The 11,740-nt window shown below is 45.5% G+C and overlaps 1 protein-coding gene across 1 annotated transcript in view; it reads left to right on the top strand.

The window, feature by feature from the left end:
* Positions 1-10,910, top strand: part of LOC102823346 (chromosome unknown open reading frame, human C9orf91) — a 29,668-nt gene extending 18,758 nt beyond the window's left edge. The window contains exons 5-8 of the mRNA XM_006865687.1: positions 2,708-2,818; positions 5,788-5,868; positions 6,994-7,179; positions 10,731-10,910. Of these exons, the coding sequence (XP_006865749.1) occupies positions 2,708-2,818; positions 5,788-5,868; positions 6,994-7,179; positions 10,731-10,910 (558 nt within the window). The remainder of the gene's footprint in view (positions 1-2,707; positions 2,819-5,787; positions 5,869-6,993; positions 7,180-10,730) is intronic.
* Positions 10,911-11,740: the final 830 nt, after the last annotated feature.

Below are 11,740 nucleotides of genomic sequence, written 5' to 3'. Positions count from 1 at the left end.
TCCCGAACCAGAAAGCAATGGATTTCTTGCTTCTGCCACAAACTTCCCAGCTGTCAGTCTTCCAACCTTCTAAATATTCCTTTATATGTGGTTCAGAGTTCTGGGGCATCCCCTGAGCCTCCTTGGTCCTGTATTCTGTGTTGTTGCCGGCGGAACTCCTCTCTGCACTTCCACCCGATCTGCCATCTTGTTTGTTCTCAGAACAGCTTGATTTCTTGACTGCTGTTTCCATAAGTGTTGATAGCAGAGCCAAGAAAAATTAAGTCTTTGAGAACTCCAATCTTTTCTCCATTTATCATGATGTTACTCGTCCAGTGGTGGGGATTTTTGATTTCTTTGCATTGAGGTACAACCCAGACTGAAGGATGTGGTCCTTGATCTTCATCAGTAACTATTTTAAGCCCTCTGCTTTAAGCAAGCAAGGTTGTATCATCTGCATATCTTAGGTTGCTAATCACTCTCCCAGGAAACCTGATGCCACATTCTTCTTCATAGACTCCAGCTTCTCAGATTATTTGCTCAGCATACAGATTGAATAAATACGGTGAAAGAATGCAACCCTGGTTCACACCTTTCCTCATTTTAAAACATTTGGTGTCTCCTTGTTTTATTCAAATGACTGCTGCTTGGTCTATGTACAGGTTCCTCATGAGCAAAATTAAATGTTCAAGAATACTCATCCTCTGAAGTGTTGTCCATAGCTTGTCATGATCCACACAGTTGAAAGCCTTTGTTCAGTCAATAAAACACAAGTAAACATCTTTCTGGTATTATCTGCTTTCAGCCAAGATCCATCTGTTGTCAGCAATGATATATCCTTTGTTCTACATCCTCTTCTGAATCAGTCAGTGGTCTTGCAAAATTCTGTCATGAGGTCTGCAGTACAGTTTCTGAAGACCGTATTTCCAACCACTGATCCTTCCTCTTTGTTTTCAACCTTTGCATTCCAGTCACCAGTAATTACCAAAGTATCTGGATTGCATGTTTGAATAGCATAACCCATTCCCACATGAGAAATCATAGTCACAGATTTTAGGGTATACAACGTATTTTGGGGAAATAATTCAGTCTAGAACATATACCTGACTTGGCTTTTCTAGCTTATTGGGAAATTCCTTTCCCTTCCCACTTCCCCCCCAGCACCTGGCAACGTGCCAAATTTAGAGATTACTTTGTAGACACTTGGGACTCTCTGTGTTTTGCAAGTGATTGCTCATTAGCTGAAAGGTTGAGTGTTCAAACTGACCCAAAGGCACCTTGGAAGCTGGGTCTGGCAGTCTATTTCTGAAAGGTCACAACCTTGAAAGCCCTTTAGAGTAATTCTGCTCTGCACACATGAGGCTCCCCATGAATTGGAATCAATTCAACACCAATGAAACAACAATGAAAACAAGAAGCCAGCATTGGCTCCTGCCTGGTTCCTATATGAGGGGAGTGTAGGGAATCAGGGATATGCTCAGGGTTTGAGATATGAATGCCATTTAGTTCTCTGTTCCTAGGGACAAATAGGAACTTTATAGCTTAATTATTTGGGATGGTTCTTCTTTGTCAGGCTTTGCCATGGGGCTGATAAAATAATGCTTGTACCCGGGTCTCTGTTGAAGCTTTCATGGCCTTTGTGCTTGACCTATAAAAAATACAGGTAGCCAGCAAGCAGTTCCTGCTGTTAGAGACTTCTCTCAGGGAGGGGAAAATGCAAACTGTTCTGCTTCAGCAACAGCAAGCAAAAAACCTGGCACCTGGCAGGTGCTTCATGACTTTGGCTATAGTGAATGCAGCTCCAGCCGTGCCAGGGAGTACCTGCTGGGTCTGTGTACCTTTGCTCTCCCTTCCTTCCCTTGTGGAGCTGGTCCTTAGGAAGCTTCCGTGATAGGATAGTATTACTAGTAATAAGCTAGGCATGGGGGCACAGAGATGAACAGGACCCAGTTTCTACTCATACATAGGTGCAGACAGGTCATTCACTCAAGGAACCCCGCCAGGATTCTTTCCTTCCTAATAATGACTGCCATTTAATGAGCATCAACCGGCTGGGCCTGATAGCTCTGCCTAGCTACATCTTTTTAAAGAGACAGGAACGCTTAACCCTTGCTAACTCTTAAGTTATTACTTAAACTCTTGGGGCCTCAGTTTTCTCACCTGTAAAATGGAGAATAATTGTAACTCTCTCATTGGGGTCATAGTGAGAATTGATGACTTAGTACATGCAGAGTGCTTTTAAGTAGTAACTGCTATATAGTAAATGCTCAATGAGTAAGTATTAACTGTTACTGTTATTGACTCAGGAGCCCAGGTGGCACTGTGGGTTAAGTTTTGGACTGCTAACCAGAAGGGTGGCAGTTCAAACCCACCAGTCTCTGTGGGAGGAAGATGAGGCAGTCTGCTTCTGGAAAGATTTATCCTGTGGAGCAGTTCCACTCTGTGGATGCTAGAAGTTGGAATCGACTCAGCAGCAGTGGGTAGTGTTGTCTCTGTTTTGCCAATGGGGAAACTGTAGCTCAGAGAGACTTAAGTAGCAAATATACAGCCCCTTTCATCTTTCCTCGGTCTCAGTTCAAGGTGTTCTGTGTCCCTGGATCCCCTGTCATACAGGACCATGAAGTTCCTCACCTCCTTGTCATTCTTACTATTAGGATCCTTCCTGCATCACATAGCATCCCTGGCCGCAGGGACGTCCGGCCACGGGACTGGGTTGTTTGCTTTTTAGGCTAACACCAACACGGACCTCAGGCTGGCAGCTGCGAACGGAGCCCTCCTGAGACACCGTGTGCTACTAGGGGTTACAGACACGGTGGAAGGCTGTCAGAGCGTGATCCAGGTACTGTGTCTCAGAATCACTTGTCCTTAAAGGGCTCCTTTTGATCCAGGCTAATGGGGAGAGGAGGCCTCATGTTCATTTGTATGGCATCTCCAGGAGTCTGTTGAGATGACTGGCAGCCCCTCCCTCCTTCCCTCTCCACTGTTTCTTCCTTGAGACCCCTCTTTGTGTGGTAACCAGCACTGCAGAACCTCCACGTGGCGGGGCAGGAGAGGAAGCTTGGGCACCATCTGAGTCAACACTCGTTATTCAACAATTCAGCAAGTAGAAGGGGCTTCCTCTGGGTTGACATCTGTGTTGTTTGTTTGTTGTTGTTAGTCACTTTTTTGTGTGTGGTAAATATAAATGTAGCAAGACAATATGACATTTCAACGGTCTTCATGTATACAATCCAGAGACAATTGTGTTCATCATGTTGTTCCCAAATATACCATCATCCTTACCAGAAGCTCAGTGTCCCCTAAGCAGTGTGATCCTTGTCTCGGGTACTGAGGATACCGTGGGGCCCTGGCAAGGTCCCTGTCCTGGAGAAGCCCACAGACTTCTGAGGGGGACTTATCACAGACCATGAACAGTAACCTCTGTGGTTTCATACCGGGGAATAGGCAAGATAAAGATGCTTCTAAGGAACTGTGAGGAGCTCTGCAAAAACTGTGGAGGCCATGTCTCACTTCTTCTGGCTTCACAAGGGGACAGGAAAATCAAACTCAAAATCTGTCCAAGGCCAATTCCTTTGACGTGGAGGTCCTACATGTCTCTACCCTACTTTTTTTTAATACTATTCTGACACCAACCATCCCTCCCTTAGCACTCTCTACTTCACATCTGGGTTTGATAATCCATTGCAGTTGCCACACAGAACTCATAAGCATACTCCAGAGTATGGGGTTTATTATAGAAGTGAATAGGGCGCAATTCAGGACCAGAACCAACTCAGGACAGAGCAGTTCTTGTCAGGAATGACTCTTCATGGTCCTGAAATCATCATCTATTCCTGCTTCTGAGAGGGCTCCTTTTAAACCTAGCAGGAGGGCACAACTAACCCATCCCGGCCTTAGAGTCCTGTACACCTTACTTGGATGGTCCCATCCAGTCACTTCGTTGGAATTAAGATGTTGGACAGAAAAGCCTTATCTAATAAATTCAAGGTACCACAAGCTCACGGTGGCTGAAGAGTCAGGGAGGATGACACAGCAGGAAAAAGGAGACTGAAGAGGCAGGTCAGATCCCAAAGGCCATGTCTACCTGGCTCACTAGTTGTCTTTGCCCTGAAGGTAGGGAGGAGCTCTTTAGTGACTAGTTCAAGGCTACACGGTGATCTGAGACACAACTGGGGTTAGATGGACCCTGGTCCATCTTTGTTTGATCCTTGATGTCCTCTGCTCACTCACCACTGTGCTGGGAGGGCTGCACAGCCTGTCCACACAGCACATCTGTACTGTCACTGGTCATTGGCCTCTCCTAGTGGGAACTCAGGTTTGGACGTTTGGGAAGAAACTCCTCATGCACGTGACTGACTCACTCCAACTTAGTTATGGAGGGCCTGCTGTGGGCCAGCCACTGTTCAAGACGTAGGTTCCAGCCAAGCACAAACCCACAGATAGAGCCTTTTGTTCATGGTGTGTCTCTCATTGGGACAGCATAGGGCACAAGGGCCATCTTGCCTGGCACCAGGTGGTAAACTAGAGGGCTCACCAGATTTCTGCAGCTCAGGTGTGCCATGCTAGGCTGGGAGCCTTGATGTCCAGAGGCCCTTTTCAGCCTCCCTTATCTTTGAATCCTGTCTATAAAATGGCACACAGGAGTGACTAGGGTGCTGTGAGTTGGATGCATGCATGGTGGGTGATGGCATGAGTGAGCATATCTATTAAAGCATTCAGGTTCTTGTAGTTTCATTATACTGTCTTGAGATGAAGCGATACAATGTTTAGGATTTTCTTCAGAACCTTTGGTGGTGGGTGGCCAGGTGATGGGGATGTATCCTCGGTGAGGTAGAGATGAACTTAGTGGAGCCCATGGGCGATAAACTGCTGAGGCAGAATGACAAGCAGCTGAGACGTAATGACTTCATTTGCTCTATTTTTGGACAAATGCATAATAAAAATGTTAAAAAGAAAACACATGAAAAAAATAGCCTTTTGGAGGTGAGATGGTGGGAGAGACACTAGTTGGCAAGAAGGATGTGACCTTGCATCTCCGGGAGGAGGGAGGCCAGGGGTCTGGAGGCAGTTAATGGACAGAGGTGTTTCTTTCAGAGCTTTGTCATGTTTGTGGCAGGTGAAGCCCAGAATGACGTAGTGTGTGAGTGTGGAGGACCAACTGAAATTGAGGTGGAGGATGGGTGTGAGAACTTCACCAATGCCTCTTCCCCAGCCCCCCAAAGCACCCATGTCTGGCACCTCTAACTGGCCATGGGCAGGGAGGGTGACAGTGCTGAAGGGTTTCACTCATCTTGGTGTTTGAGTCCCAGACTGAAGAACACCTCTGCCACCAAAGATTAAGGGGATACCCTGATATGGATACATGGTGTCCAGGAAGGGCTTGGAGTCTGTCTGGGTGGCTTACTGACTTGTGGGAGATGTGAGGCCTCCCATAGCCAGTTGAGCAATTCTCAAATCTGAATCCCAAGCCATTTATTTGTTTACGAGCCCTATGGATGAGACTTAGGCCAAGTGTGGTACTCTGTGAGGGAACAGGGGCATGTTCCTGCCAGAGAACAACGTAAAATGGGTGTTGCTGTCTCAACTCAGAAAATCCTTGGGAAAGTCCTCTAGTCCAGCCTTCAGGGATAGATGAATGCCTCTGTAATTCTAGCTTCTCGTACTGAACCTTACTTTAGTTGCCAAGTTTGTTGATAAGAATATGCGTTAAATTCAGTGTTTGTAAGCAAACCAAATGGGGGTGGGCCTCAGGGAAGTTGAGTTGAGGACTGCCTCTGAGCCATGCATCGTGATTTCTCATCTTCCCAGCTCTGGTTTGTCTACTTCGACTTGGAGAACTGCGTGCAGTTTTTGTCTGACCATGTTCAAGAAATGAAGACTAGCCAAGAGGTAAGGTATCTTCTTCTTGTTAACGTGCTGTCGAGTTGGTTCTGACTCATAGTCACCCTGCAGAGGGTTTCTGAGGAGCAGCTAGTGGGTATGTACCACTGGCCATGCAGCTCAAACTGACCTTGCATTATCCTGTAAGTGAACACAAAACCAAACTTCTAACACCAAAAAACAGGAGGCCAAATTTTATAAATCACATTACCTCATTGTTGGGAAAATATCTAAGAAGTTTCTGGGCAGGAAGAATACCCATGTGGGATCAGTGGAGATTTTTCTTTTCTTTTTTTGCTAAACATATTCTACATGTCCAATAGTGAACATACATGAGCGAGTATTTCTTTATAATCAGTAATAATAAAACTCCTGGTAAGACAGTACCATACATTTAGTTAATACTCATTTGTTCAAGGCACCTTCCTACCTTTTATGAAGAAATTCTGCCATTTGTTGGAGGTTTTGCTCTGATTTTACAGATGAAGGAAGTTGTTGTTGTTGTTGTTAAGTACCATGGAGTCGGTTCTGACTCATAGTGACTCATAGTACAGGGTTCCCAAGGCTGTAAATCTTTACAGGAGCAGAAAGCCTCATCTTTCTCCTGTGGAATGGCTGGTAGTTTCGAACTGCTGACCTTGAGGTTAACAGCCTGATTCGTAACCACTACGCTACCAGAGCTCCTTGAAGGAAGCTGAAGCTCTGGAAAATCCAGGGGTCACAGAGCTGGTGGGTGATGCCAGTCCTTTTGTCTCTGAGTCCTGGGATCCTTCCCTAAGATCACCCTTCCCCTGGGGCCTGGAAACCCTGCAGTTGGGTTTTGTAGTTGTGATTGTGGTTAAGCCTTAGTTCTGACCCTTTAGTTCCTGTGAGACCTTAGGCAAGACCTCTCAATCTGTTTATACATCTGCAACAGATGAATGAAGATACCCACATGGAAGGCTGCTCTGAGGAACAAATTAAAGCATGTAATAGAAAGTGCTCTAGAAGCTATTAAGAATTGTATTCTTGTAGGGACTGATGGGACATCACCATCTGGGGCCACTTCTAGCATCTGAATCTGTAGATGGGTTTGTCCCGCTGGGAGAGACTTGGTGGGACACAACTCAAGACCCCTCTCTGGTTCCTTTGCAGTCCTTGTTGAGAAACAGATTGAGCCAATTATGCGTTGTCATGGAGACTGGGGTGACCCCCAGGGTGGTGGAGGGGCCGGAGAACCTGGTGGAGGAAGCTCCTCTCCTGCCCAGTAGCCCTCGTCCCACGGAGAGACCACTCTTGCAGACTGAATTCCGTCAGCTTGTTCCTGAGGGTGAACCGGAGGTAATGGGCTCTGCAGCCAATCAGTGCTGTTCTCTCATGTGGGAACCTCAGTTCTAGATTCTTGTGGACATGGCTTCTCTTGAGTTGGTAGTCGTCCATCTTTGTTTTTCACCTTAGCATGTTTAAATAGTTTTATAGGAATCATTTTATATTTACTGTTGTTTTTAATCATGGATATTATTTTGATAGCTGTATGCTTGATAGATCATAACCTACTTAACCAAGAACTGTCTGTTTTTCCATCTGTCTGTCTGTCAATCATCTGTTTACCCATCCAGTCTTCTAGAATGGCAGTTGGATATTTGAATCTTCCATGCATCTCTGTTGGATTTCAGTCCTTCCAGCCCCTGAGGCCTGTTGAGTGCTACCATCCAAACTCCCTGTTGGGTATGACCAGGTGCTGGAAGACCAGAAATCTGATGACGTGATTTGCAACTTGTATGACCTCTTACTCACTCTGGGGACAGACCCACTCTCAGGGAGATACAAAGCACGGGTGACCTGAGATCTGCTGTGGTTCAGGAGACACTTGCATTTTCTTCTCAGCAAAGTGGTTTGGGGACTGAAGGTTCAAATGAACCCAGACTGTTCCTTTTGCACTGATGGTGGAAAGTGGAGGGTAGCAGATAGGACTGTTTAAAAGAGAAAATGGTAAAATTTATTAAGCTCTTCAGTTGAATTCCACTGACTGTTCTTAAAGAGCAGAAAAAATTAATAAGGTAGTGGAGTTTACTGTGACATACATATTTAGGTTTATGTGAAATAGCCCATTACTGACAGGTCTTTTAAGTCAGTTTTTCAAATTCATCCAAACCTATAGTGATATAATTTCCTGTCTCTGTGTGTGCCCATGTTTTTAAAGTAGCTGCCCTTAAAATTTAGCTAGGAAAAAGCAAATCAATGGCCAAGTCTCAGCATGAAAGGCAGAGTTATAATAACTGCTAAGCAGTTTTACAAATGTTCATCATTTAGAGAACTCTATAGCATACCCTCTGAGGTATGGATTATTTCCTCTCCTTCCCTGATGAGCAAAATAAGGTTCCAAGAGACCAGCTGACTTGCCTAAGGTCATAGAACAACAGTGAGCATGGCAAAGCCAAGGACAGAAGCCCAGGCGTATTGATTCTAAGTAGGCCATTTTCTTGCCACAGTTCTCTGCTCCTTACATTATGGATTTTAGAGTAAATTAGCAAGAAAACTCATGAGTTAGTGAGTAGTAAAATATTGAAAATTTTTATTATTTTCTAGCACAAGGATAATTCAAATGAAAAGCTAATCCCACTGAATCAAGTGGTATTTCTGCTTTGCATTGCAATGATAATGATACTGATGTAGGTCGTATTTCAGAAGCACTAGGCAAGGAGTCCTGGTGTGGCACTGACGTGGCACTGTAGGATAAGCACTGGACCAACTGTAAGGTTGGTTTGAACTTCCCGGAAATGTTACATAGGGTCATTATGACTCCATAGCACTTAGCAAGGCCCATTAGTGCCTTTACTCTCACTCCAGTTCACCCAGGTGGATCTATTATTGCCCCTCTTTTTACCAATGAACAAACAGGCTTAGCAAGGTGAAGTCACTTGCCAGCACTCAGAGAGTAAGCAGCTGTGTTTAACTTCCCTTCTGCCTTGGTCTTGATTCCTCACCCTCCAGCCAGAGGTGGCCTTGATGCCACCCACCTCTTATGGGTACCTGGGAAGCCCTTCAGTCCACCTTGGAGAGTCTGTGTGTTTCCCTGGGTGGCATGCCCACCTTGGAGAGTCTGTGTGTTTCCCTGGCTGGCATGCCACGTTTTGTTGCGCTTTGCTTTATTGAACTGCACCGATAATTGCATTGTTTTACATATTGATGCTTTGTGGCAACCCTGTGTTGAGCAAGTCTCTCGGCTCCATTTTTTTTTCCACAGCATGTTCTCACTTCCTGTGAGATAAACCTCTCAGTATTTCAGACTTTTCTATGATGCTAGGTGTGGCACTGTGGACTAATGCGTCCAACTGCAAAGTCGTTTGAACGGCAAGGTCAGTGGTTCAAGCTCACCAGCTGATCCTTGGAAGCCCTATTAAGGGCCACTATGGGTTGGAATCGACTCGACAGCCCAATTGCTTCCTAGTTGGTTCCAGTTCACAGTGATCCTGTATAGGTTTTCCGAGACTTTTTAAATATTTGCTGGAGCAGAAAGCCTTATCTTTCTCCCAAGGAGAAGCTGGCGGACTTGAACCACTGACCTTGTGGTTTATAGTCTCATGCTTATCTTGTGGAACCACTGTGCTCTCTAATAGACTTTGTTGTGATATAAACATAACTTCTTTATGCACTTCTTGTTGTGAAGTGTTGTTGAGTCAATTCTTACCCACAGGTTCTTGTCTGTACTCTGTACAGGGTTTCTGAGGCTGTAAATGTAAACTTTTATGGGAGCAGAAAGCCTCATTTTTCTTCCACGAAGCAGCTGGGTGGTTTGAACTGCTACTTATCCTACAGAGCCACCAGTACTCCTTTTATATGTTCTGTTGTTGTGTTTACTAAGTGCTGTTGAGTCGGTTCCAACCCATAGCGACCCTTGTACAGGGTTTCCAAGGAGCGGCTGGGAGCTTGAACTGCCAACCTTGCTTTTCAGACTGACCTTGCAGTCCGGTGCATTAACCCACAGTGCCACATCAGGACTCCTTCATATGTACTAGGAAATCACAAAATCTGTGTGACTCTCTTTCTTGCACTCTTTTCTTGATTGTGGTGATTTGGAACAGAACCATCAATATTTCCGAGGTATGTCTGTAATTCCAGCTGCTTGGCTAGTGAACTTTCCAGTAGGGGCCAAAAGTATTAATAAATAAGAATGTGGATTAAATCCAATGTTTACAAGCAAACTCTTAATATCTGAAGAGTATTTGCTGCCTAAAGGAAACCTACCAAGTACCTTGTATGCACTGTAGATTTTGCTATAATGGGAATATTATATTGCACAACTCCTTTTATACTTTTCCTGTAGTGAATTTCTTCAAGTGAGTTACTTTGCCCTCATGAGTATTACAGACTTCTATCATGTTTGGTAAAGTAGAGGATCAACAGATATGAGGGGAGCCCTCCACGGGATAGACTGGCACAGTGGCGGCAGCAGTGGGTGGAGACATACTCCAGATTGTGAAGATGGATACAGGCCCTGACTGTTTAGTTCTGTTTTACCCCAGCTTGTCATGAATCAGAGTGACAAGTGTTGGAAGCTGGAAAAAGTGTGTGTCTGCAAGTGTCTAGGTGTCAGTCAGCGATGCATTTTGCTAGTGCTTTGTGGTAACATAACTCTTTTGTGCACATTATCTTCATCTACCTATCAGCACTTGGGGGATGAGGAAACTGGGACTGTTGTAGTGAGTGGGTTGCAGAGCTGGAACTAGACCTGACCAGAAATCTTCCAGAGGCTCCAGGTGCTGATGTGTTTCTTCCCAGGGAGCCCCACTTTCAGATTGGTGAAAAGTGGGGGTTTTCCTCTCATGTATTAGCGCCCTTCCCCTCAAGTTGCCTCTCTCTGACTCTCACTGTTTCCCTCCTCCCTCTAGGAAATGGCTCGACAGTTGCTGGCGGTGTTTGGTGGCTACTACATCCGGCTCCTGGTGACCTCTCAACTCCCCCAGGCAGCGGGGACACGACACACAGACTCTGTGAAGTCTCCATGCCCCTGCCAGCTCATAGAAACCCACATCTTGGGCACAGGGTGCTGCCCGTTCCTGGCCAGGTGACCCTGGTCTAAACTGGAATATGTGGAAAAGATTGATCCTATTTGGTCTTAGAGTTTCTTGTGTTCAGAGATAAAGGTATTCGTCTTCCTCCAAGACTGAAGGTGAGAAGTGAGGAAGGCCTCAGGAGTCCAAGATGATTGCTGGACAGTGAGCCTGAGGTGAGGAGAGAGCCCCTGGGGTCATCGGAAAGCCGTCAGTGAAGGTCCACAAAGCAATGCTCCTGTCTAGAACCCTGCAGAAAAATGACTTCTCAGCATCCCCTGGCCTTTCAAGATGCTGATGGCTGCTGAGCTGGTCCCACTTCAAGCTACCCTCTGAGCTTCAATGGACATGGGTGACAGGGCCGTGGGTGCAAGACATGTGAAGATGGCCAAAGTGTGGTCACAGATCATGGTCTCGTCCACTCAGAAGAGGAAACAGGCTCATCAGGGTAGTTTGGTTTATGGCATTGCCTCAGATTTCTAAAATGATAAACTTGCCTCTTCCCAATCACAAGCAAAGAAATAAATTCTCAGAATTTTCTCCATTTCTAAGGTTTTCGTCCCCATTATTTTATCAGAAAGAGTGCCACCTGTGCTTTTTACAACTAACACACTTGCTTGCAGGAGACAAACAAATGGCTGATGATTTCTCAGGAATTTTCAGAGAACACTGCACTGATCCTGTTTGATTTGAGAACTCTTTTGTGTGTGGTTCTGATTTTATATTGCAGACCTAGAACAGCATTTGAGTTTGGTGGCCGTAACATTGTCTTGGGGAGCAGTGGAATGCAGCGTACCCAGTTGCTCCTGGAGTTCTGTGAAGACCCGGGAGGTCCTTATGCTCTGCTC

This window comes from Chrysochloris asiatica, unplaced genomic scaffold (assembly GCF_000296735.1).
Source record: "Chrysochloris asiatica unplaced genomic scaffold, ChrAsi1.0 scaffold00081, whole genome shotgun sequence".
In the NCBI taxonomy this organism is placed as follows: domain Eukaryota; kingdom Metazoa; phylum Chordata; class Mammalia; order Afrosoricida; family Chrysochloridae; genus Chrysochloris; species Chrysochloris asiatica.
Note: the sequence above shows the minus strand (reverse complement) of the source record. Positions and strands in the feature narration are given on the sequence as shown.